The 27949-nt window shown below is 38.0% G+C and overlaps 1 protein-coding gene across 1 annotated transcript; it reads left to right on the top strand.

The window, feature by feature from the left end:
- On the top strand, nucleotides 1–27949 carry LOC148081139 (uncharacterized). Its single transcript, XM_087788552.1, has 3 exons — nucleotides 1–216; nucleotides 18764–18809; nucleotides 25995–27949. Exons 2-3 carry the CDS (start codon nucleotides 18778–18780, stop codon nucleotides 26782–26784), a joined length of 822 nt encoding a protein of 273 aa, XP_087644678.1. The 5' UTR covers nucleotides 1–216; nucleotides 18764–18777; the 3' UTR covers nucleotides 26785–27949.

The raw sequence follows: 27949 nt of genomic DNA, 5'->3' as shown, positions 1-27949 counted from the left end.
CGGGCGGACTCGCCATCAGCAGACATGGATCTCTGGACTCACCGAAGAACACAAACTAGTCCCAACAACTGCGAACAACTATAGACAAAAACTCCTGTTACTTTAAAAAAAAATGAAGACTTCACTCACTTTGACTCACCTGAGGACCGGAAGTTACATGAAGTTTTCGTCGCGCTTTTGATGCGCAGAGAGCCACACCTTCGCTTAGCGCCACAGGTACGTCCGAGAAATAAAAACACTCTTTAGTTACAACTTCTGACTATTTTTCAATACAATAAACTACTTTATGTTCACTTTAACGTCGTGATAAAAGTCTTTCGTTGTGTGTGTTTGCGTCGACGCTGCTGAACAGGTGAACATATGGAGACCTACGTCATCAACTCGACTTTACGTCAATATATTATTATACAAACATCACATATGTTTATTTAATAAACCAGATACATGTTTTAATATTTTCATTAGTTCAAAATAATCACTCGCTAGTGGATATTTCGAGGCTCAATTTAAGATTAATTGAAAAAAAATAACGTTATTTTCTGCATGATTGTGTAAAATAAACCACTGCTGTCAGTGTTTTATTGTAGTTTTACTTCTTCATCTTCTGTAATATTTCCAGCTCCATTGTGTTGACTTGAAGTAGACACTGTTATTATGAAGTATTATTTCCACCACAGTGCTGATGTGTCACTGCTGTTTACTTGAGGTTTGTTGAAACTATTATTTCGTTTTTTCCTTTCGAGAATGTCAAGGAAGTTGAAAACACTTACACTGAGAAGGACATTTAAAATAAATATCTCAGGCATATTTAAAAGGTTTCATTCAAAATACCTGCTGGTGTTTTTTTATGTTGAGATGTATATCTTAGTACTTCCTCTACAGCAGGAAGTGAGCAACTGTTTCACAGGGGCCACTTTATATACTTGTTAGGGGCCATCAAGCCAAAAGAATAGCCATAATAAGTGATAAATGATTGCAAAACGTAAAGAAAAAATGAAGCAAGTTAAAAAGGAATAAATATTCCAATAAAATATGAATAAACGTTTATTTATTTTTTTATAAATATGATCTCAATGTTTACTACTTTCAGAGGCAAGAAATGTTCACAAAAAGGAGCAAGAAGAAAAAAAACTAAAAAGTCCTTAACAAAGAGCTTAAGAGTTGTATTTATAGTTGTACCCATTACTAATACACAATAATACAGTTGTAGTCTGACCTGGGCCTCATAATAAATATGTTTTTGTTAATTATTTCGATTTTGTTCAGTCAGATACATACAAGACTTAGTAAGAATAAAAGTAACCATGATGCAATGCTTAAATACATAATGTAATAACCATAAACGCACAAAAAAAAAATAATAATAAAAAGAAAAACACATTTGTTTTTGTATTTGATATTCAGTCCAACTGTATTTTTGTTTGTTTTTTGTCCCCTTGCCTTTATTCTCAGTAGATGTTTCAATTATTCAAACATTTTTGAATACTTTTTAGCTTAAATGTATTTATTTAGACTTTTATAGATGATTTTAAAGTAGTTTTAAAAATTTCCTATGATGTGTGTAAAGAAAAAAAGTAAAAAAATATATACTATGAATGTCATTTTTGCTCTATTTCGATTGTTCGGTCTGTTCTGTGGAAAGTTAAAGAATGTCACTAAAAGTGTGTCGATCATTATCACTAAAATATGTTAAATTCTAGGAGGTCAGGAGCTCAGTTTTCACTTGAAATGGTGAGAAGTTCCACCGCGATGATGTCGTAGTTCAGTCTGGAGGCCAGAAAACTTTCCAGCGCTGGTGGTCAGACGGCTGATGGGCAGGTGGAGTTAATGAGTGAACGGGTCCTGTTGTTGTGGGACGTTTGTCAAGGAGGAGGGTCTTCACTCGCTGGAGCAGAAACTGGTATAAACGGCCTCGAGCTTTGTTTGTGCACAGAACACATGAACCTTGAGTCAACCTGTCAGTCTTGTTATCAGCAGACCTCCATGATTAGAAACATTCTAGGATGATCGGAGACAGTAGACACTGTTGGACTCGCATGAAGCCGTCTCCTGGTGAACCTCCTGGTTAACTCCGCCCGTGTTGGTCCAAAACAAGCTTGTTTAAAGTTCATGCAAATACTGTTTGCTCCAGGTGGAGTTTGCTCAGCGGCAGCGTTTGCTCCCGATGACTGACGTGACCTGAAACAGGATCCGAGATGAGAAAAAAAAAGCAACAGCTTCAACTTATTGACACTTTCTGAGAAGACTTTTCTGTTTGAGGTGATGTGGCTTCGTTGGACTCGTTTGTGTGTTTATTGATTTTGAACTAAACAACATGTTGTGTAACTTATTATTGACACATTTCCGCCAGTGTCTTTACTTTATTATGTGTATTTTATTGATAAAATATTCAATTCTCTTTTGACTTCACGCAGCAACTGTTTTGATCCGAACAAACCTGCTTCCAGATCTGGATGTGTGGCGTTTTATTGCTTCCATGGGTTTCCTCTGGACACTCCAGAACCATCCCATAGTCACAAAATGTCCATTCAGGCTTCCTAGTCACTCTCAATTGTCTGCATGAGGGGTTGGACTTTGTACCCTCCGATGGACTCGACCTTTTTAGTGTGGCTTTTCTGTCTCATCCAAGTGTGTCATTATTTTGTATCACCTGGTTTGTTCTGCTGATTTGAACTTGTGCAAAACTTTGTTAAATGATCATGAAATCATTAACTTTACTCTCAAAAGGAAGTAGTAAGTTAGTAAGTAGTCGGTCATTTATCGTCTACTAGAGGGGAAAATCCCTTATTTGGCACACAAAATACTATAACATTTAGGGTTAAACGACAACAATAAGGGCGTGAAATGAAAACATTTGGATAAATGCGTTCGCTTGACTAGTTGTGACTATTTTTTTTACCTTTTAAATATGAATTTACAGTGTAAATAAAATGTCGATTTGTTTGATGTGAAAACTCCGCGGGCACAATCTGCACAAAGTTGTGTTTTATCTCAGTAGAAACTTCAAAAATTGTCTTGGTTCTTCTGCCATTTTTTTAAATGAATGTAAAATAAGTCTACTACCTATTACTGTATCGATCCGTATCTGTCATGCAAATGTAGTAACGGTCGGCAGGAAGTCAAGCATATTCGTAAACAACTCAAAAAATACCACGAGAACAATGATACTCTACCAAGAATAAAGATCCACCCCATCTATCACAGACTAGCAGGAAAAAAAATCCCTAAAAACAACTTTTTGTCAGAGGCTGGAAAGTTCATTTAAACATTGTTTTAAATGTGCATCGTTTTCCTTTTGTAGCCTCCTATTATCCCTGTGTCTTGCAGCGAGGAAACCATATTACGAAACTTTAAATTAATATAAGTAAGTAAGTCATTTTTATTTGTATAGCGCTTTTCGAGGTAACGCAATAAATATGTTGTTGCGAATGCTACACTACACTACTTAGGAAAATTTTGTCACGACACGATCTTGAGCTTGTAATCCATGCGTTTGTTTCTTCTCGTCTGGACTATTGTAACAGTTTATTTTCGTGTCTTAACAAGAAGGATGTGTCTCGCCTGCAGTTCATTCAAAACTCTGCAGCCAGAATTCTGAGCCGCTCTAGTAGAAGAACTCACATTTCTCCGATCCTTAAATCTTTTCACTGGCTGCCCGTTTCTTTCAGGATTAACTTTAAAATGATGGTTGAAATTATTAATTGTTTAAGCGCTTTGTGACCCTGGTCTAGAAAAGCGCTTTATAAATATTACTAACTTAATTACTATGGGTATTTTGATAACTATAGAAACAATGAATGATATCGAATGATTTGAGAGAATATATCGTGAAATCTTCTGGAATATCAACCATCTTTAAGTGGTACCTTATGATTTAAGAGGCTTTCAAACTGCGTGAGATGTTGCTTGTCTTTAATTGTTTTGCGTTGGGAACCAACATAATAGAAACTTCTGTGACTCACTTTGTCGTGTTCTTTTTAGCAATATTTATTTGTTTAACCTTTGCTATTGTTCCAAAAAGAACGCGTTGAACCACCATGTTGGAACTTTGGAAAAAAACATGCTCAGTTATGTTATAAAAAACTTTTTTTTTTAAGTAGACTCAAGAAAACGGGTGTAAAACGGAATACATTATTGGATTTTTAATTTAGTTAAATGTAGAAAATCCGATGAACATAAGACTTATTACACTAATAAAATCTCCATCACCATGTATTGAACCAGTTAGTCCAGATACTGCTGTACTTACAATGAGTCAAGACTAATAACAGCATGAAGTTTTTCACAAAACAATAATGAAACAAAAACAAGATAATTATAAATATCTTCAGCCCGAAACATGTGCCCTTGCTGCCCTTTGGGTTTCTGTGGCTCAGTCATTTAAGGTGAATTTTCTTTCCAAAAATAATTCAATATTTGTGCCGAAAACTTTCAGTTCTGTCTTGTATTTCACTGGTTTCCCCCTTAAACCACCAGTCGTGTTGTGCTGAGAGGAAACTAAAGGTTCATCTTTAATACAGAAGCAACTCTGGGAAAATGAACAGGTTTTCACGCATGTTTTAACTTTATTCACGACGACAACACGACGCCAACAAAAAAAACAATGAACGCCTGAACAACCTGTTGTCATTGTTTTCTTTTTCAACTCTATTGTCACCTTGACCACGCCCACTGGTGTGTTCAGCTACAATGTTTCCTCAAATTGAAAGTTTGAATTCTGAAGCGTTTGACATTATACATCCAGTGGTTCCACTGGTCATCTGAAATAGACCAATAAAGGGGCCTTACTTTGGTAGGTTACGTCCTTAAAAACACCTCTTTATGGACAAAATGGCACATTTCACTTGAAAAAGTCGGGCCTTTCTGACTTCTTGAAAAGATGAAATCCTCACTTCTGCTATAAAAGCCGTGGCTCTCCTTCAGAAAGTGTTTCGTGCCTGAGGTTATCTCCTCTTATCCTCCTGCAGATTTTATCCAGCGGCAACTTAACTTATCAGTTTAATAAAAAATTGACTTTTTTTCTCGGGATTGTTCAGTTTTATCTCTGATGAGAGGTTGTTGAAGTGACTTTATCTTTTGGTCAACAGTGTCAAACTGCCAATGATTGTTCTATTCAGCAGTTGTTTTGTTGCAGAGTTGTTTAAGAGATTAATGCAGGATTCAAAGTTGTAAAAAGCAGTTTAATACCAGCAATAAAGGGAGGACTCCCTGTGCCAGTGATTTTTATGTTCTTCTGTCTATCTCTTCTTTTTTCAGGGATCTACATTTGTGCTGCTAAAAAATAGACACACTTCTTGAAAACATTGTTCTGACCATCAGCAGGTTGTTAAAATCCACTGGATCAAACTTTCTTAATTTTCTTATCTTATGATTTTTCCTGTAGTATGTGTTGCTCCTCAAAAAAGTGTAGGTGAATATTAAAAAAATAGTATAAATTTAGAGCTTTCATCAGAACTGGAATCTTTTATTGCCAAGTGATATAAAAACAGCATTTTTTGTGGTGGCAATACAATAAAAAACAAAAAATAAAGAATGAATATCAGATTTTTAGAATATAAAGTTTATACAAAATACTATAAAATAATACTTTGGCAAATTTAGATAGCTTTCATTACTTAATTAACACTTTTTCGTTCCTCTGTTTTTGACCCCACTATATAAAATGTGGCCCCTGATAAAATGTAAATGCCCTTCACTTCACATGATGGTAAAACTCTGACCCAAGTGGTCGCTTGTTTCCAACGACTGAACGACGTTGGAAGTGGAGAGTTTTTTGCTACAGATGTTGTTTCATACAAATGCATATAAAGCCATATTTGTTTGATTTGTAAACCAGTCGCTTGTTGTGTTTGCTGTGAACAAGGAGTGTCAGAAGGGATGGTAAAAACTGTTTTGTGAGTCTTGTTGTTTTCTATTTATAGTTGCCAATGGTAGATGGATGGATGGATAAATCGATGGATGAATCGATGAATAGTTGTGTAAACTCCACAATCGTGTGAACGGAAAGATACATTTTTAGCCCAGAATTATACAAACCTTTTGCGGTTAACAAAAAGTTCTCGTTTTTCTATCATTCTTCTCTTATAGACTCAAAAATACCATGTTTCCTTTCTAGTTCCTGAATTATTGATTTAGTTAACGTTCGTTTTCTGTGAATTTGTCAAAGGCTATTTAACTAGTTGTTATTGAACGCACCACACCCGTCCGAGACAGTCCAAATGGATGGTTTTTTTTGGTTAGTTAACCATCTTAAGTCTTGGTTGATTCAACACCATCTTTAACCTTGTATTATTTTTGTTTTCCTCAAATGATTATGGCTTGTTGATGAGAATATTCAGTGATACTTTTTGTTCACAAATATTGTGCCTCATCAATGTATAGGAAATGCTGTCTAAAAAATTGGTTTATTTTCCATCCAGCCATAGATGGTTAGAACAAGCATTAGGTTAATATGTAGAGTTAACAAGTTGAAGACCAATAAATAATCCAGGAGATTAATTGAAGATCCAAATTCCCTCTTGAAACGATACTCCACCTTCGACAGCCCGGGTTCATGTTAATAATCTATCGAGTTTTCCGGGTCATTAACCCAGCAGAGTAAGTCAATTCAAAAATCATTAAAAGATTCACGAGGAGCAGAGACGAAAACGGTTCTGATCGCTATCAAAATTCGATGGTTTTAAATACTAATTAATTCATTGAAAAGGAATTTGTGTTTTTGAAATAATTATAACGTTTTGTTTGTTGATAATTGGACACTTTTGATTATGATTATTGTTATATATTTATTTTGGTAGTTGAGTAGCAGTGTGTTCTTACTGCATCCATCTTTATTATATATACTGTATACAGTATGTGTAATGTGCATGTTTTGATGACTAAAAAATGACTGAGGACAAGAGGATACAGACTCCAGCAGCTTTTAAAACTGATGTTTGGACATATTTTGGTTTGAAAACAAATGAAAGAGTCATGTGGTGTAAATTCTGCAACACCAGAGTCAAGTACTCGACAATACTACAAGTATAAACTTGTTACTTCAGTATCTAGATATAGCGTATTGTTGCCCCTGTATCGTGATACGTATCGCCAGATTCAAGATAATACACGTCCGTATTTGCGACAACTTCAAAGACAGAAACTGTTTGGGGAAAATAAATTTAGGTCCAGAAAAATGCTTTTAGATCCAGGTTAAGAAACTTTAAACGCTGGAAATTAAAGATTCTGGCAATGACTGAGGACGAGAGGATACAGTGAGTCCAGCAGCTTTTAAAGCTAATGTTTGGACATATTTTGGTTTGAAAACTAATGAAACCAGTTACGACTTTGTCAAGAGTCATGTGGTCTGTAAATACTACAACACCAGAGTCAAGTACTGGACAATACTACACATATATACTTGTTACTACACTATCACAACACCAGAGTCAAGTACTGGACAATACTACACATATATACTTGTTACTACACTATCACAACACCAGAGTCAAGTACTGGACAATACTACACATATATACTTGTTACTACACTATCACAACACCAGAGTCAAGTACTCGACAATACTACACATATATACTTGTTACTACAGTATCACAACACCAGAGTCAAGTACTCGACAATACTACACATATAAACTTGTTACTACACTATCACAACACCAGAGTCAAGTACTCGACAATACTACACATATATACTTGTTACTACACTATCACAACACCAGAGTCAAGTACTGGACAATACTACACATATATACTTGTTACTACACTATCACAACACCAGAGTCAAGTACTCAACAATACTACACATATATACTTGTTACTACACTATCACAACACCAGAGTCAAGTACTCAACAATACTACACATATATACTTGTTACTACACTATCACAACACCAGAGTCAAGTACTCGACAATACTACACATATATACTTGTTACTACACTATCACAACACCAGAGTCAAGTACTCGACAATACTACACATATATACTTGTTACTACACTATCACAACACCAGAGTCAAGTACTGGACAATACTACACATATATCCTTGATACTACTCTATCACGACACCAGAGTCAAGTACTCGACAATACTACACATATATCCTTCTTACTACACTATCACAACACCAGTGTCAAGTACTCGACAATACTACACATATATACTTGTTACTACAGCATCGCACTTATTTGTATCGTTGAACTTTCTTGTAAGCAAAATCAAACAACATCTTAGTTGTGTTGATTATTGACGTTAATGTCTCCAACTTGACGTTCATCAGTGTCTCAGTACAAATGTGAGGTTGTCTAAGGTACACATGTGACTCACCCCCTGGCCCTCAGTTGACCCCTCACACCTCAACACACCCACACGCCTACATACTGATGTCAGACGTGTGTCGCTGCAGATCGACTTCTGTGACACTTGATCGAGTCAAATATGAGATCTGGACATGTTTTAGACGGATGTATGTCGGACCAGTAAGTCCACTTCTTCACTCAGCCACTCCTTTCTTCTACTGCTACCTCCACGAACATGATCTCCCTTCTCACTGTACACACTGAAAACACACACCAAGCAGGATTCACACACTTTGCATTCTTTTCAAGTGTCTTTTCTTTTTTTTTACAGATATATCTGGTGACAAAAGCAAAAGTTTAAGGTTTTTTTTGATCCTTGAGGATCCCAGCAATTTTCCTAATCGCTTAATTCTGCCTGGTTAGATTAATCTTGACAGGAAATGTATGACAGGTCCTCTCCTCAGCTTTGAATACGCATCATTATGGAAATATATTTGTAGTTTAAGCAGCTTTTGGGATTTGAATATCATGCGTGTGTTGTGTGATGGGATGATGGTTCAATTTTTAATAACTTGAATACGAGACCAACTCGAAATTACATAAGAAGCCCTTGATTTTCTAAAATATTTTTTAGCCTTTGTTTTATTTAGAATAAATGCTACATTATTAATCTTGCAGGTTTCCTGCTTTGACAGCCGATCCATGAATACTTCTTTGTCTTCGCAAGGTTACCCATTTAACAGACTACCATTACGTCATCCGTCATTCTGGTGAAACCTCGGCTAAACTAATAGAAACTGACTGTGTTTTCAGTAAAACAAGTGCAAATACTCACTTAAAGGTTAAGAGGGTTTGAAAAAAGATGGTAGGAACCAAAGGCTGTGTTGTAGATAAAGACATTTCAAATCTTCACTTCCTTTTATCTAAAAGATGCCCTTTAAATTCTGTTTGGGGTTTTTGGTCGTAGTCTGTGGTGTTCATGTGATATATATACAATTTTTAAAGTGTAATCTTTGCAATAAGTCAACAGTAATGAGTTAAATATATAACAAGAGTTAATGAATGTTGACTCCATTAACATGCTTGAAAAAATGAATAAAACATAAAATAATTCCCTCGTTTTGAGTTTTGAAAATCATTGTTCGACTTTATTTCTCTTCATTTTTAGGTATTTAAAAAAAAGCTTTGATATTGAAACGTCCTCAACATTTAAGGCACTGAATACAAAAGCAGCCACAAACGTTTAGGTCTTGATAAAGTCCTGAAGAAAATGTTACCAAACTGTAAGTAAAAGTATTTCTGTCAATCTTTACCAAAGAAAAATTCAGTATGAGTTGTATTTCTATTGAGTAATCTATATTTATGACTTTTCACACAAAATTCGAAAAATGTCTGATTACAGTTGAAAATTGTTTGATTACAGTTAAATTCTCGCGATACTTATCCGTAGAGTTTCCTTATGTGTTAGCCTTTTAGCTTCTACTACAAAGAAGCTTAAAATATATAAATATATAAAATGTTCTAATGTTGAGGCTTCAATCCAAGAGGAACGTTACAGACGAGCAGTATGAGTAAGTCATTTATATTTATAGCGCTTTTCCAGACCAGGGTCACAAAGCGCTTAAAAAATCAAAACAATACTCAATAAAATATATACTTTAAAGGTCAAGACAAACACAGGAGTCTCAGAGAATCAAAGAAAAGCCTGCACAAATAAAAGTATGGAGGTATTTGTGTCTTTTTAGACAAAGAAAATGACCGAACGTTTTTGTGTATAACTCCAAAAACAGAAGGATAGACAACATAGTTCCTTAGTCAACATGAGGGTGAGTAGAGAATGGATTGAATTTTTTGGATGAACGATCACATTAAAATTATCTTCTGGAAAGACCAGTACAATTACTTTGACATATGGAATTGATTTTGACGAGCTTGAACTAGAATATTTTAGTCAAAAACTGTCCATTTATCGTTTCTCGTTCCCTTCTTTTGCTAGTTCTTACAGGATGAAAACATTGTAAATAGATTGATCTTGGTTCGGTGTTGGAAGTTTCCACTCGCAGCCATCCTCCTCCAAGTGGTCCTGACTGCCAATTTCACAGACATCTCTTGGATTTCAATCTAGTGCACATTTAGATCACACTCCAAAGCAATCTCGCTCTTATTGCACCTGTTTCTCCGAGATGAAATGTTTCAATTTCCCGTGAAGGAAAAACCGAGGAAGGCCCAAACCACCAGATGAAATATATCTCCCCCCCCCCCCCAGTAATCGCTCTGCCAACCTCTCTATGAGGAGCAATAGGTGCAATATGTGATATACGACCTGGCGTAGAGAGCCCATGAAGAAGCATTAGGGTTTGAAAGGTCAAGACGACTGGTGGAAATAACTTGACTTATTATGGCAATTGAGAGGAAGCCAGAAAGACAATATTGTTGAAGGGCTGAAGGTCGAGCAGCTATCTTAAGGTTCCGTCTTAATAAACTTTATTTTAGACCTTAAATGTTATAGAACTGAAGCATTGAAAGTGTTCTGACTGGTATGGTATCATTTTTTAGATCATGTGCAAACATAATAATAATTCAAAAATCTATTACTAGTCACTAGTTTGAGTTTGGAGGGAAATCAAGAAAGTTGTTTTTAATCATCACTTTTGAATAATTTACCAACAGATAAACAGTATAATACATAAACAATTTGAATGAAATTGAATCCATAAAGGGAACACTTTGACGTAATGGTTCGCATGAGTACGGTTGTAGTTTTGCTTCCTGTTTGAGGTCATTTTTTTTATTAGTGTTATTTGTATATTATTTCCCTGTACTTGCTGGGGGTTTACTCCAGACTCTCCAGTTTCCTCCCTCAATCCAAAACCATGGAGAACAAGTACCCTAAATCACATGATACAGAACCTTTTTTGGCACAGTAGTCGAATTTTATAATCGATATAATTTTTCATCAATTGATCATTACTGTCTCAAATGTGTTTTGTTCTGGGGACACATTAGTATTTTATCTGAAGTAAGCCTGTGACCCTTGACACATCAAAAGAAAGAAGTTTTAGCTAAAATACCCAGTGTTGCCCGAGTAAAAATGAGTAAATATGAAAACCAAATAACCCAGAATCTCTCAAGAGAGAAAATGCAAGAAGATTGAAATCTTCTGTGATACGTATACAATTACCAAAAAGGGCAGAAAATAAGTTCCCTTTTCGTGAAGGTTTAGGAGAGGAAAACTACACCAGGTCAACAAAAAGGGGGCACAAGGGGATCAGGAGACTTGAATACAATTTTTTGATGAAAATTAAACCATATTTAAAACATATTAATGAAGGAAGAAGATTAATAATACCAGCTACATTCATCGGATGTTAGGCCCATAATCCACCTGTGCCTATTATATTCAAACCATTTTTCAGATGTTACAATAAATCATAAAGGGATTGTATTTAATTCATTTTGACTAATTAACATGTGTTGTTTGATTTTAGATAACCTGACTTAAACGTAATCTTTAAACATAGGCTAGTGTTACTTGGAGAAAATACAAACTTTAAAAAAAACAACGGCAATATTTTCTTGTTTCTGTACAGCCAGGTAACGAATGCCTGATGGAACCAGGGTCCACCGAGGACCACAACCGTAATTGTACACCCTGCCTCTTGCCCTAAGCAGCTGGGACAAAATCCAACCCCTCACAACGAAGGCTTAAAACCGAGTACATACCATTTCAGGCACCAACATGTTATTTTTATTTTTTTTGAATTGCCTTGAAATATCCCAGAAATCGTAATCATTTCCTACTGCGCACATGATGCGTCAGTAGCTCCAGAGTGTGTTTGGTGTGTTCATCTGTGACTTGCATGTGACCCGAGGGAAGGTCTATCATGGAGTAGAATCAGCTGAGTTTCTCCAGAACACTTTGAACAAAGTAACACTCTAAGCTGAGACGTACTTTTCATCTATTTACGAATGCAAGTGCGATATGAACCGTTGGACTCTTGCTTTCGCTTCAGAAGCTTGTGGGCGTCTTTCGCTCGGAGGAATATCGCTCGCTGCCCAGACAACGGCGGCGGACTTGTCTCTTATCCGTGTGTTTTGCTGACCAACGGTACCATCAGTAGCCACAGGCAAGAACATTGCAATCACGGTGTCAGCAGTCGTCCAACCCTCGGCCCTTTCTTTTTGCCTTGCAAATGTGCTGCTCCACTCCGATGCAAACCGGCTTTTTCCGACTTCATCCGCCGCCGCCGCCGTCTGACTCGACGATGTGGTCGAAAATAAAACCATCTTCCACAGAGACTGCAACGACACTCACACTGTGTGCCAGGAACGTGGAGTCCTGTTGGGTTTCACATGTAAACTCCCATGACTTGATGTGAGCGCCGCTCATGAGACTGACTCTAGGGCTCAGAGATCTTGTGCCCTTTGAACAAACCACCAGTGTGACAAAAATAATTATTTCTCCTCGCAGATATTTCAGGCAGCCGTAAAAAACTAGCCGTAGACCATGATTAAACGTTTAATTTCAAAATATGTGTGATGCCGTTTACAGTGAAACTTTCTGTTGGGTTTTATTTGCACATTTTTCCATTGCCCTGTTTTCTGTGGAAATTAGATTTTTTAATATTGGGTGTATGTATATGTCACAGTACAGATTGGAATCCATTAGTATCTGGAATCCTACTAGTACAGATTGGAATCCAGCAACTAAACTGGGATCTGAATATTGATATGGTTTAGAGTTAGGGTTAACATTTTGATGTACTCAAACTTCAACGACTCATTTTGTGACCAAAGATCCCAGTTCAGCAGCAGGATTCCAATCTGTAATGATGGAATTCCAGATCCAATATGTACTCTGACATAGACATACACCCAATATTAAAAATCTAATCACGCTTAGTTTCGCGGGACTTGCATCGGTTTCCCGCGAAACTGAGCGACATCAGAGAGGAGCCGCCGGCGCGTCGTGATATCACCAAATCAATAATAAATCCACCTCCTTGTACACACACACATAACACTTTATAAATGACGCTAACAACGTATCTAATTAGCATACGGTGAAGACGGACAGGTTTGTTTGGAAGTTCACGATCTTCTAAGAAAACAACTGAGACGAGATGAAAAGTTCTTACAATATGTTGCTTTAACAAAGGAGGTTGAAAGAGACGAGTGACTGGATCACTAGTGTTTGACTAGATCATAAGTTAGTTTTACTTCCGTGTATATACTGAGCTAAGTTAGCGCGCCGGCAAGATGTGTAGCCATAGCAACCGAGCCTAGCGCCGCACAGTTCACAGACAGACGGAGACGTAAACAACAACGAGACATACAAGTACAAATTGACAACTTTACAGAACGTGACACTGATTGGTCGAAGTGCACATTTAAAAAATGGTTGATTTATACAATAAAGAATTATAAATGATCGCACATGTTTTCGATAAGGATTTCGCACGTGCCAATATCGCTTATATCAATATTTTTTTATATATATCGTGCAGCCTTATTCTATACTCAGTTTTATCTTGATATTTAAAATATATACTTTATTGAATATTGTTTTGATTGTTTAAGCGCTTTGTGACCCTGGTCTGGAAAAGCGCTATAGAAATAAAAATTACTTACTTACTTACTTACTTACTTACTTACCTTTAAGTAGAAAAAAAGACACTTTCATGCAAGTCAAGTTTTCTAAATGCGGGTTTTGGTTTAATGCCGGAGAAGATATATTTTTTGATTTAACTTCTCTTCTTTGCATTAATGTATGTTGAGTCGCTCTGCTCCTGCAGACTAACTCAACTCAACTCATCATTCACTCCTAACCAGTCACCCAGAGACGGCTGCAGCAAATATTCACGCAGATCTGTGATGGCTGCCAGCTTTAGAAACCTCGTGGAGCGAATCCAACCTGCCCGCCAGACTCTCGGCGCATTAAAAAAACCAGGCCCGGGGGGAGCAGTCGCTTCTCCAAGATACGGAAAACACAACAAGAAATTATGGAGAGGAGGAGAAATCTTCTCTTCCCTCGGCGCCGACAATCATGGGACTCTGAGTGGAGATGATTACCGACCTGCTCGAATGTGACTGGTGATTGTGAAAGTCAGCTTATAGTCGCTCCAGCTCGCTGCCCACGTGAATTGGCTCATTAATGCGATAGTTTCTTATGTCCGCGGGGAGTTCATGTCCTCCTGCGCTGCTCTGCAGGTGGACCAGGGACACTTGAGTGCACCACACTTTAAAGTACAGCCCGTTGAACTGCTCATCGTCTGGGCTTCTTCAACAGCTCTCGGCACCACATGCCTCTCTTTAGAAGTGGCTGTGAGAAACAATCTTTTCAATGGTTTTCAGCAGAAATGCAGAAAGTGGACATTTTAGAAGATAGTATCTCTAAGTGGCTTTGGCGGGGTTGTTTTATGTTGAGCAGGTTTTCAGTTTTTTTTAGAATTATTTTATTTTATTTTTATTTTATTTTATTTTATTCTGTTTTCTAATATTGTAAATAATTTGTATATTTTTAAGATCATTTTATTTTATTATCTCTTTTATTATTTCTTTTTTTCCTTGCACTTTATTTTCATTGTGCTGTTGTAAAAGTGTGTTTCCCCCCGTTTTCTATTCTATTCAAACTAATAATAATAATGCACTTTGGGATTTTTAAATGTAAATATTAAAAGATTGCAATAATTTTTTTTAATATAACGTGAAAAATAAAAGGAAAAATAATTCCTTTCAAGAAGCAAATTTGGCTTTAATACATAATAAGATAATGTATGTTTTTGTATTTACCTTTACTGACATGTCTTTGAATGAACGCAGGGTATAGGAGTGTTAAGAAAATATCAGTACAGCGATATATCACAAGATATCCTTTCATGGTATTGTTTCAATTTTAAGTAATATTTTATTGTTAACAAAGTTATTTCATGTTTTACAGTTCCATAAAGTGTTTGTTTATACACTATTCACTATTCATTCATATTTTTGTTACAATTAAACCTCTGTGAGTTGGCAGCAGTCATTCTGCCTCTGCACCTAAAAGAACAAATGAATCATGCGATATCACAGTGATAACTGAGGATGAGAGGATACAGTGGCAATATTTTGGTGGACAATACTACAAATGTATCCTTGTTACTACAGTATCGCAATATATCGCTGTCCCTGTATCAGGATACATATCGTATTAGTAGATTATTGACAATACACACCCCATAGTGTACAGGTTATTGTTTTTAAAAATAACATGAACCGCTAAATAACCAGTTGAAACCTTTTTTTCCCTCACAAATGTTATGGTAAAAGCTTTCGTAATATATTGCATTTGAACATTTCCGAAAATATTATGGAGGGAAATGTTAAAAAACGATTTAGAGTAGTGAGATTAGTAGTCGATATTCGTGGGTTTTTTTAGACGCCATTATGTACTTTCTCACTGCCGAAGTTAAAATCTGCCAACTACCTCAATTTTGGTTCTAAGTGCCAGAGTCAGAACAGCAGGCAAATAGAAATTGTACTCACTTGTTTTGTGTAAACACAAAGCGATTTCAGTTGAGTTTGCGAATTGATGCATTGACTTCAATAAAAGCATCATGATTGAGGAATGTAATTTATATTCATTATACAAATGGAGTGTAAAATGCCAGCAACACAACGTCAGACAATTTTAAAAGGACGCGTCAAACACCATCATCTGTTGGGACGACATTTTAAACTCAGACTAAGGTTTGATTGATTTTGTAATTTTGACACACGTGATTTAAAAAGCATGCAAAAATCATTCAATAAGAAAAGAAATAGGATGAAATATTCCATGATCATGCTGCTTTTGCTGCAATAATCTGGGTTATTTTGATGACATCTCTGTTTAATTACAGTGTGTGGATGTGAGGCACTTCTCAAAACATGACAACAAACAGCTCATGTATCCTAACCTAACCTGATTACAGTATTAGAGGGAAGAAACTAGTTTACTGACGTGTAAACATGATCCAGAGACTGTTGTCGACGCTCGGAATCGTCTTCTTAGTTTTTATAATCTGCTGTCAGCCCACGTTTAAAGTCACAAAATGAGTCGTTGAAGTCTTTACTCCTGAACACTGACTACAGAAACGTAGAAAGTAAATGTGTGTGACTGAATATTTTGACTGGATTTTCTCTCTGAAGATTTGGTTGGGATTAATTATTAAGCAATAATAAAAAAAAAAATTTGCCATACAGCAGGAAGGTTGTTGGTTCGCTTCCAGCATGTTTTTTGCTTCCAGCTTCCGTGTAGAGTTTCTATGTTCTCTCTGTGCTTGTGTGGGTTAATTTGGCCACTCCTGTTTCCTCCCACAAAAACATACACAGATTCACGACCCGGATCAGGAATTAAGTGTTAGAAGATTACTGACTTTACTAATCTATAGAATCTTGTGATAAAATATCAAGCCTCGGTACGAAAATTCCTGTAGCCCATCATTCCAAACCGTTTAACATTTACTACTAAGGTCATCGACGTGCACTGTTTCTTGTAATCAGTTGTCAAGCCTTCATGAATAATCCATGCATAGCGGCGCCTGTGTTTGTCTTCCTACAAGCATGTTAAGGAGCATGTTCTCTGGGTGGTTTATTTTTTTCCAGAACCTACACCCAAGCAAAGCCCACCAAGATTTCTGAGCTAATTCCACGACAATGTGTTAAGTCCCGGCGCACAACTAAAGCCTCTTACATCATAGTTGCATAGCATTACGGAATCCTTCTGAAAATATAGACGAACATCGAGCCTCTGCTGTGGCGTGAATCATGGCGGGAATAAGAAGGAATATTCTCTTTTAGTAAGGACATCCCAGCAGGCCTACCAAATCAATAAAACATTCAACTCTGAAGTGTGCAATTTAGACTTTTTTTCGAAATCTCTCTTGGCTTTTTTCTTTTTTTTTAAAAAACAGTGAACCTTATCCCAGAAACACACTTGTTTCAAATTCCTACTTGAAACGTTCTCCTCTTTTCCTAACTCACAGTAATGTTAATCTTGTTACCTATTAAGATGTTTAAGTGTTTAAGGTAATATGAGGAACAAATATTGGGTAAAATAAATACAGAGACTTCAAATAATAGTACATCTGGTGTAGAAGGTACAAGAAGTACATTTGTTTGGGAAAGAATAACAAACAAAGACAGTCATACTTCCTGTTACAGAAAGTTTGGTAAATACGTATCATGATACAGGGTCAACGACAAAAAATATACATATATACAGTGATAGTGTAGCAACAGGATATATTTGTAGTATTGTCGAGTACTTGACTCTGGTGTCGCAGTATTTACAGACCACATGACTCTTGACGAAGTCGTAACTGCTTTCAATTGTTTTCAAACCAAAGTATGTCCAAACATCAGCTTTAAAATCAGATGATAATCGAGTGTATCCTCTTGTCCTCAGTGATCGCTGGGATCTTGTGGGATTTAATTCTTCCTTTAGTTGAGGAGGACTCGTGTCTGCTGCCATCTAGCAGGAAGTTTAATTGCAACACAAAAATGAACGCGGCGTGAATATTTGCTTGTTAATTCTGAATTTTAAAAATCGAATTTTATTTCGAACACATTTTGTTGAACTATAATGTTCAGACTTATTCTTCTGGAAACACTTGACAATGTCACAGATATCAATGTTGGACATGTCACAGTTAAGTCTGTCTGGGAAGAAGGGAAGAAGAGGAAATGCTAAGAAAAACAAAAGGCAGACTGAAGTGCAACAAAATCAATTTTCCTGAAGAGAGGAGTCAAATAAAGTGGCTTTTAAAGTGAAGCTAGGAGTTCAGCTTGGCAACACATGCTTGTAAATATTCCCTCTAGAGGCAACTCTTATCGGAACCTTAGATACCTCAAAAACACCAAAACTAACCGTGTCAGAGATTTATGAAAAACAAATCCTCTTGAAACCACCGTGTTGACAAACCTTTCTGGTCGAGCTAGAAGTTGATTTTGAAATGTCTTTGACAATGAGTTTGTGTCCTCTGTCTCTGGACGGAATGTTTAATTATTTACCAGAGCAAGCAGTGAAATGCCGGAAAGCAAATGAAAGGCAGAAAAGGTCAGTGCTATTCTGCACAAGGAAGCGAGCAGCGAATCCACCAGTGATGGATGGCAATAACATCTTTATCTGCACCGCGGCCAGACGCCGTTTTCATCTTGGTGTCCAAACGCCGTGAACAGCAAGGGCAAAGCAAAGTGTGACTGATGAACCGAAGTCTTGCAAGAGAGCACCCCGAAACATTCTGGCTCAGACACAACTCACTTGTCAGAGGTGGCGAGCGTTTGGATCAATAGCTGCCGTGGACTCTTGTCGACCTGCATGTCAGTCAGGCTGCGGAGTGGCGGGTTTGAAGCCGACCCCTCTAACCAAAAAGTGTTATTTATTTGGAGCTTTCTTGATTATTTATTTGTGATTAATGTGTCTCTTAATTCCCCTTCACAGATACAGCTGGACAAATGGGGTGCCGCTGCTGCCGGATGATAAAGAGGTGAGGGAACATTCAGCAAGTACTTTACTACTACTATTACTTTTCTCTTTTATCACATTCTAAACATTCTTGAAAGTTTTTTCAATCTTTCCCGATTTCACACTTTTGTACCTTGGCAGTGCAATTTTTTGGGAATCATTTATATGACATTACCTAAGATTTTGAAAAGCTTCTTAATCCCTTCTTAAACTTTTTTTTTCTCGTGTTGATCAGACGGGTTTTAAATTAAATGTTTTTTTTTTACCTTGTATCTTGTGATATGATTTCAAGTAAGCTTTATTTTACAGCGCATTTGACAATAGAGGGGAAGAGGAGACGATGTATTTAGATATGTTCGGATACTGTATGAAAGATGATGTATTTGTAGTATTGTCGAGTACTTGACTCTGGTGTTGTAGTATTTACAGACCACATGACTCTTGATGAAGTCGTAACTGCTTTCATTTGTTTTCAAACCAAAATATGTCCAAACATCAGCTTTAAAAGCTGTTGTAGTCAACTGTATCCTCTCGTCCTCAGTCATTGCTGGGATCTCACAGTATTTCCTTGTTGCCTTAGCTGCGGAGGACTAATTGACTGCTTCCATCTAATACCCATACCAAAACCTAACATACCAATTTTATGATACATGAACTTCTGCTGCCGAAGTTTAAGTTTCCGTGAAAATATACCAAAATCCTGAGGGTTCTCTCCTTATATAACTGTGTCCCGGTTTGTTTTTCCCACAGCTAAAATAATGATTGTTTCAGAATAAAAATGTTAAGTTTGCAATGTGAAAACACGATACTCCACCTCCAGTGAACCGGTCCGAAAGTGCAAAAGTCAGAATTGAAAATATAATGCTAGTGTTTGTCTTGCTCTTGTAGGTTTTCTCCAGGCTCTCAGTTTTTACTCCCACAGTCTGAAAACAAACTGTAAAGTTATCGATGTGTGGCAGTGATTCACTAAACTTTCTTATAGAACCAGTGTATTGTAGCTGAACTTTTGCTGATGTTTGCAGACATTTGATTAATTTATCTTTGGGTTTACTATCGTTTTAGCCTCCAGTGTTTGTTCTTTTTAAATACTGCGATGCTCTCATTACGTGTTATCGATCCAGCTGTTGAGAGGTGCGGTTCAGAGTGGACGCTCAGATATCCACCTCCAGAGGAAATAATGATGTTTCTTGTGGAGAAAATAAAACCCTGACAGGTTTAACTTGAAATGATTTCCAGCGATGATATTGTCAAGCCCTCGGGCGTCATGAGTGGGTGAGGAAACGCAGCTGCCGTTGAACACGCCAGAGGTTGGATGTAAATGATTGTTATGTCCCTTTTTAAGTTCAAGCCGAAGGAATAATCACGGCCCGCGGTGGTAAACGATGATGGTTATGATGGTTTCAACGATGAATGTTGTTCCACCATCTCTCGTGTATTTCCTGAAGAGTTGCCACGCCGACCAAACAAGGCTGGTATGATTTCAAGAGAACACAATCTAAAGTGTTTTTTGTTGCATTCGATTTAGCTCTTGCAGTTTCATCGACCGAAGGGTCCAAAGCATGAAGCACCACGATAGCATACATATTAATAACGGAGTAATTACATTATTTTCAATCCGACTCGCTTCTCTGACACTTTGCTATTTAAATATATTCCGAAAATTTTTGGACATTTAAGTCGTAAAGTGATCTTTTAAGGAATGGCTGTCACTATTGAGGGTAAAAATTATCTAGAAAAACTTAAATAGAATTAAAATAGAATTAAAAAAGAGCCTCTTTGCAATACTAAACAAAAGCCCATTCATTTGCTGTTCTTGCCTTTGGAGTCCAGTTTCTTTTACTTTGACTCCAAACCTTTAAATGTAACCATGTACTCAGATATAGAGTTAAAAGTTTTAAAATTAAGACACTGTTTCATGATACAGTGGCTTCACCTCCAAACTGTTTCATGACACACTCATCAGCCCATCACTAGTTTTTGGCGTTATCGAAGAAAATTTATCTTTTTTTCTAGAATAAAGTGCTAAAAATATATATGTATTTTTAATACAATTTTTGTTTAAAGTGTAGAAAATTCCAAATTTATAATTGGGACCTAGAAAATACCCAAGCTGATTAATCCTGATATTGTATTAATTTGCATTTACACATTAATTTAGAAAGCTTAAAAATGTATATAAAAAACATTTCATTAACGCAAACACGCAACAAAGTCATACAAGAAGTAAAGCAGGATATTTGTGTAGCTCTGAAACGCCTGGTTCTCCCTCACAGCAAACATATTCTCACCATGACTGTATAAACATCTCCTCTATGTTTGTGGATCCTTTGACCAACATTTATTTATCGTCTCACGTCTTTATTCCGGCTCTGAAGCGACTGCAGAAGTCAGGTGTGGCTTCACTGTTGTGTCGATGAATCAGTCCTGGTCCAGCGACGTTCAGAGTTTCTCTTCTGTACCAACTTCTCTTTTCACTTGACTCGTCTTCTCTGTCGTCATCTGTTTGATCTGAGTCAATACGCTGCCAGCTGTTGTCGTGGTTACAGTCATTATCGGCCCCGGACCTGTTGTTTCCAGTCCATGTTGTCGTCAGGGTTCCCTGAAATCCACGGTGGGGGGTGAGATTGTAGTCGAGTGGAAGACTCGGCTCAAATATCGCCGCAAATCCTTTTGTCACCTTTTCTTCCCTTTCCCACTTCAGCCGGACTTCTGGACGTCGCACACATTCCATTCTTCCGAGTGTCACACTTCTGGACTTAGGTTTTGGACTTTGGCAGATTGTGACTCTGGGTCACTGGGTCGGCTGAGCGGATTTAGACACAAAGAATTCAATCGCTTCAGTTCGTTCTTTTGCTTAATGCGAGCAGAGACGGGAAGTTTTCTTTCACCCTCTGCTCTACGATCTATTGTTTTGAACAGCTTCTCTATTGAAACATCATTTATAAAACTGAGGGCGTCTGACACTGTTTCATGAAGCTTCGTGAAGCCTCACGAGTCCACTAGATAACGTCACTCTCTGCTCTACGATCTATTGTTTTGAACAGCTTCTCTATTGAAACATCATTTATAAAACTGAGGGCGTCTGACACTGTTTCATGAAGCTTCGTGAAGCCTCACGAGTCCACTAGATAACGTCACTCTCTGCTCTACGATCTATTGTTTTGAACGGCTTCTCTATTGAAACATCATTTATAAAACTGAGGGCGTCTGACACTGTTTCATGAAGCTTCGTGAAGCCTCACGAGTCCACTAGATACTGTCACTCTCTGCTCTACGATCTATTGTTTTGAACAGCTTCTCTATTGAAACATCGTTTATAAAACTGAGGGCGTCTGACACTGTTTCATGAAGCTTCGTGAAGCCTCACAAGTCCACTAGATACTGTCACTCTCTGCTCTACTATCTATTGTTTTGAACAGCTTCTCTATTGAAACATCATTTATAAAACTGAGGGTGTCTGACACTGTTTCATGAAGCTTCGTGAAGCCTCACGAGTCCACTAGATACCGTCACTCTCTGCTCTATGATCTATTGTTTTGAACGACTTCTCTATTGAAACATCTTATTATTATTATTATTATCATTTATAAAACTGAGGGCGTCTGACACTGTTTCATGAAGCTTCGTGAAGCCTCGCTAGTCCACTAGATACCGTCACTCTCTGCTCTACGATCTATTGTTTTGAATAGCTTCTCTATTGAAACATCATTTATAAAACTGAGGGTGTCTGACACTGTTTCATGAAGCTTCGTGAAGCCTCACGAGTCCACTAGATACCGTCACTCTCTGCTCTACGATCTATTGTTTTGAACAGCTTCTCTATTGAAACATCATTATAAAACTGAGGGTGTCTGACACTGTTTCATGAAGCTTCATTGACACATCACTGGCCCAAACAACTCTTCTTCGCCTATTGCGAGTGGTTCGCATGGGAGTTCTGGAACGCTAGTGCCATCTACTGTTCAATACAGTGCAGGTTGTTTTTTAGTGACGCCTGTACTTTGACTTATATAGATTATTATTTTAAAGGATGAGATTTGATGAATTACAAATGTATTATCATGTTCACAAATACATATTTACTAGTGTTGTATTCCTGAGGTCACAAAGTAAAGTCAATATTTTTGACATATCTTATAGATATTCATCAGCTCTGTATTGATTTATTCAAATTTAAATTAATCAACAATCATTTCAATTGATTGATTTATTCTAGGACCGAGGTGGCAGAAGTCATTATGTCCTCTGCAGTATAAGGGCAATTCAATTCCGTGAGGAACGTGTTATAACTGGGGACAAGAGGATACAGTGACTCCAGCAGCTTCTAAGCAGCTTTATGGTTTATGTCTCAAAAAATAAAATGTTTATTATTTTTATTATGCAAATATTCACAGTTTTGTTTTGCAATAAAACTTACGGCCTCTAGGTGGCAGCCGTCATTACGTCCTTCACAGCTATTATACTATCACAACCAACTGAGGACGAGAGGATACAGTGAGTCCAGCAGCTTTTAAAGCTGATGTTTGGACATATTTTGGTTTGTAAACAAATTAAAGCAGTTACGACTTCATAAAGAGTCATGTGGTCTGTAAATTCAACTACTCAAGTACTGGACAATACTACACATATATACTTGTTACTACTGTATCAATATAAATCGTATCGTTGCTCCTGAATACTTTTGATATTTCCAGATTCCTGCCAGTACACACTTCCCTCATGTTGAAGAAACACAAACCAAAAAGGAGAATCCCTCGTCACCAGATCAAGGAGGATCTCCCAGAGTCGCACTCGTTTGTTTGACAGTGGAAGTCTGATCTTCGGGGAAACGCCACTCGTCTCTCTGGGAGATGTTTGATGCTGACTTTGCATCACTGCGTCTGTTTAGTACACAAACAAAACACATTCCTGCCAGAAAGTGTGTAGCAGCCAAAAATAGAGACGCTTTGTCTGCTGTTTTGTCTTGCTCCACTTTTCCAAAATACACAATGAGCTGCACAACAGTGTGTTTATCTCGGTGTCCCCAATTCAGATGAAGGAACAACAGTGATTCAGTTTAAATGTGGATGTGAGTCTCGTCGATACGAAGCCAGGTTCAGTCGTCACACGGTTACGTCGCTGAAAGTGTGGAGAAACAAAGTTTAGAAAAGTTGAAAAGCCTGGTGTGGAAGATGATCTGGGAGAGTGACTTCATCAGTCAGGAGGACGAGAGCGCCTGAGGAGGTGTGAGATGGAGGAGAGACCTGCAGGCTGAGCGAGGAAAGCAATCAGAAGAAAAAACACTAGAGAAGACAACAACATCCCCTGGTGTGAGCCCAGGTGTGTCTGAAAGTTTCACCCAAATAGTTCATCCGGCGACTCCCTCCGGAGCTACACACTCTCAAAATACTTCTAAAATATAGGACAGAATGAAATATCAAAAGTATTTTACAGAGAGTTCGAGTTTAAAGGTTTTTGTGACATTTTGCGCCTCAAGGTGAAGCAGGAAAAATCTCTAGAACAAGTAAAAAATACAGTTAAAATAAAAATAAAATAAAAACATCCGTGACTCGTCTCTTACGTCTGCAAACTTTAGTGACGTCGAATATGGTGTAGATGTTAGCGCAGATATTTACCTCTACTTTAGCGCTTGTGTTATCTCAGGCCAGAAAGCAAATGTGTTTGCGTCACGATAAGTACAACTGATGTAGAAGGAAATACATTTGTTTGGGACAGGATAACAAACGTATCGTACTTCCTGTTCCAGAAAGTTTGTTTGTTTTATCATGATACAGGGTATATATATAAATATATAGAGTGATACTGTAGTAACAAGTATATATGTGTAGTATTGTCCAGTACTTGACTCTGGTGTTGTGATAGTGTAGTAACAAGTATATATGTGTAGTATTGTCCAGTACTTGACTCTGGTGTAGTGATACTGTAGTAACAAGTATATATGTGTAGTATTGTCCAGTACTAGACTCTGGTGTTGTGGTACTGTAGTAACAAGTATATATGTGTAGTATTGTGGAGTACTTGACTCTGGTGTTGTGATAGTGTAGTAACAAGTATATATGTGTGGTATTGTCCAGTACTTGACTCTGGTGTTGTGATAGTGTAGTAACAAGTATATATGTGTAGTATTGTCCAGTACTTGACTCTGGTGTAGTGATACTGTAGTAACAAGTATATATGTGTAGTATTGTGGAGTACTTGACTCTGGTGTTGTGATAGTGTAGTAACAAGTATATATGTGTAGTATTGTGGAGTACTTGACTCTGGTGTTGTGATAGTGTAGTAACAAGTATATATGTGTAGTATTGTCCAGTACTTGACTCTGGTGTTGTGATAGTGTAGTAACAAGTATATATGTGTAGTATTGTCCAGTACTTGACTCTGGTGTAGTGATACTGTAGTAACAAGTATATATGTGTAGTATTGTGGAGTACTTGACTCTGGTGTTGTGATAGTGTAGTAACAAGTATATATGTGTAGTATTGTCCAGTACTTGACTCTGGTGTTGTAGTATTTACAGACCACATGACTCTTGATGAAGTCGTAACTACTTTCATTTGTTTTCAAACCAAAATATGTCCAAACATCAGCTTTAAAAGCTGCTGGAGTCACTGTATCCTCTCGTCCTCAGTCATGGCCTGGATTTAATTGCTTATTTGGCTGCGGAAGACTTAATGACTGCTGCCATCTAGTGCCTAGAGGTTTCATTGCAAAACTAAAATGAACGCTATGAATATTTGCATAATAAACATTTTAATTTATACAGACTTTTTTGTGATATAAACATATGAAAAAAATAAATTGATACAGTGTTGCTGAATATTGATACAGTATTATAATATATTTTTATATATATATATTATATAAAAGTCTCACAACCCTTCATTTAGGCTTATTTTCTTTTTGTGTTATTTATAAAAAAATTTCATGTATTAATTCACACAAATGAATATTCTTCAATACTGTATTAATTTATTCTGCCCTAAAATCTTGATAATATCTCGTATAATAACATTATTACAGCAATATGTGACAAGAACACTTTTGTTGATGGTTTCACTAGCCCAGCAAAAAGGAAAGGGCAGTTGTGTAATAGTTATCATCCAAGATAACAAGTGTGTACTCGTGAGAGAACGCTTGATTTAAAAATGGCCGTCAGATGTATTTGATTGACACGAGCTTCACCCGCTGACCCTCTTCTCCCCCACAGTTACATCTACGACCCCGACGTGACCGACGAGCGCAAAGCGGATTCCGCAGACAACGCCGTCTACCAGCCTCACCACCTCGCAGGCGGGCCCCCGGGAGGAAACCCAGGAAACCCTGCCGGAGGCCCCAACAAGCAGAAGCAGGGCTTCCACAATCTAGGCTACAGCAAGTCCAGCGAGAGCAACCTGACGCTCGAGGTCCAGAAGAACCAGGTGAACCACCGGCTGCATGCCGCCCCTCCGCCCGCCCGGGAAGTGCACCGCCAAAGCAGCGCACCCCCGCCCCCCGAGGGGGGTCTCTACATCATCCAGCCGGATGCTTACGGGACCCAGTGGATGATGCACGACAGGGGCCCCAGCCAGGTGCCGGTCTACCCCACCGTCCAGGAGTTCGAGACCCGGAGAAGCTACACGCCCCCACACCTGACCTCGGGGAAAGGGTGGGACAGCCAGATCCGGGGGAGCGCCAACGAGAGCCTGTCCGCGGACGAGGTGGACGAGGGCGTGGGCGGGACCCCGGAGTACCCCTGCGACACGGGCGACGAGGCCAGCATCCTCTCGGCGGACATCCACACCAGCACCACCAGCCTGTCGTCGGTCGGCACCAGAGACGAGCACCGGCCCAGGTACCCCGACAACGGCACGCTGGAGAGCGGCATCTGCGTGACCAAGAGCGAGGACGAGGACGAGATGAAGACCGAAGACGAGGAGGTGGAGAGCGTCACCGACTCCATGGTGGCCGAGGCCCTGGCCGCCCTGGAGGCCGCCACCGCCGGGGAGGACCTGGAGTGACCCCGCGGTTATGGGGGTACTTTAGTGTCGTCAAAACGTTGAATTCATTTAATATTTCAAATGTCGAAATAGATTTTATTGAAATTACTTTTTATTTTACTTTCAATTTCTTAACGTCAATTACTTGGAGTTTGATATTATTATTTCAATCATTTAAAAATTAAATATTTTTTAATTTGTAGCCTTTTTAATTGAACACGTGATCATCTGCGATCACATGATTGGCTTAAAGTTTTATCGGTTTATACATTTTTATATTGAATTTAAAAGCCTATAAATTTAAAAATATTTAATTTAGAATTTTTTTTTTTTAATTATTGGAATAAATATATCAAACTCTGTGTAAAAAAAAAACACAATTTTAATTTTGAACTAGAATCTATTTTATTCAATCATTTAAAAAAGCTAATGCTAAATAGAAGCTAAAATGCTAATTACGACAACATTTTAAATGTTAAAAACATTCAACGTTCCGATGACGCTGAAGTACGTCCCGATGAATCCACTGAAACGTTTCACAACCTAGTGTTGGGATCTCGCTGCCCACGAGCAAGACGACGCCCGACGCCCGATGAAGGAACTTTTTTGAACTTGAAGGAAAAACCGCGAATGAAGAATCCCGGATGTTTTTGCTGAGACTGAAGTGTAGCCGACTCTGGAAATCAAACCAGGAACTCCCCGGGGGGGGGGGGGGGGTCGTTTGAACCTTGAACCTTCCGCCAGACCTGCCGCCGTCCTCTTCGCTGCCCTCACGTCATCCTCGCTGCTCTGAGCGTGAGGCGCCGGCCGCGACTGCCTCACCTGCTGAAGAGAATCTTTTTTACTCTGTTATTTATATCGTCTCACTTCACCTTTTAGCACCGAAATCGGACTCATTTTATCGGCCAAATGTTTGAAAATGTTTACACACTTTCATCGAACGCCATGAAAAAAAAATATTTTTTAATTATCTTCACCTTATGCTATTTTTTATTCACCTGTAACGACGTTACGACCAGCCGGAGGAGAGCCGCACCTGAGCGTCACGGCCGGTGACACTGGTTCTGCTGGGACCAGTCGAGGTTCGGACAAAAACCCTGTTTTTACGCTTTTGACTCTTTTTCTGCCAAATATTTTCTCTTTTGTTTCTGACGTCAAAGGAAGTAAAACTGAAGGTAAAACTGTG

The sequence above is a fragment of the Callionymus lyra genome, chromosome 4, assembly GCF_982586985.1.
Source record: "Callionymus lyra chromosome 4, fCalLyr1.hap1.1, whole genome shotgun sequence".
Classification (NCBI taxonomy): Eukaryota; Metazoa; Chordata; class Actinopteri; order Syngnathiformes; family Callionymidae; genus Callionymus; species Callionymus lyra.
This window is presented reverse-complemented; position numbering and strand designations above follow the sequence as displayed.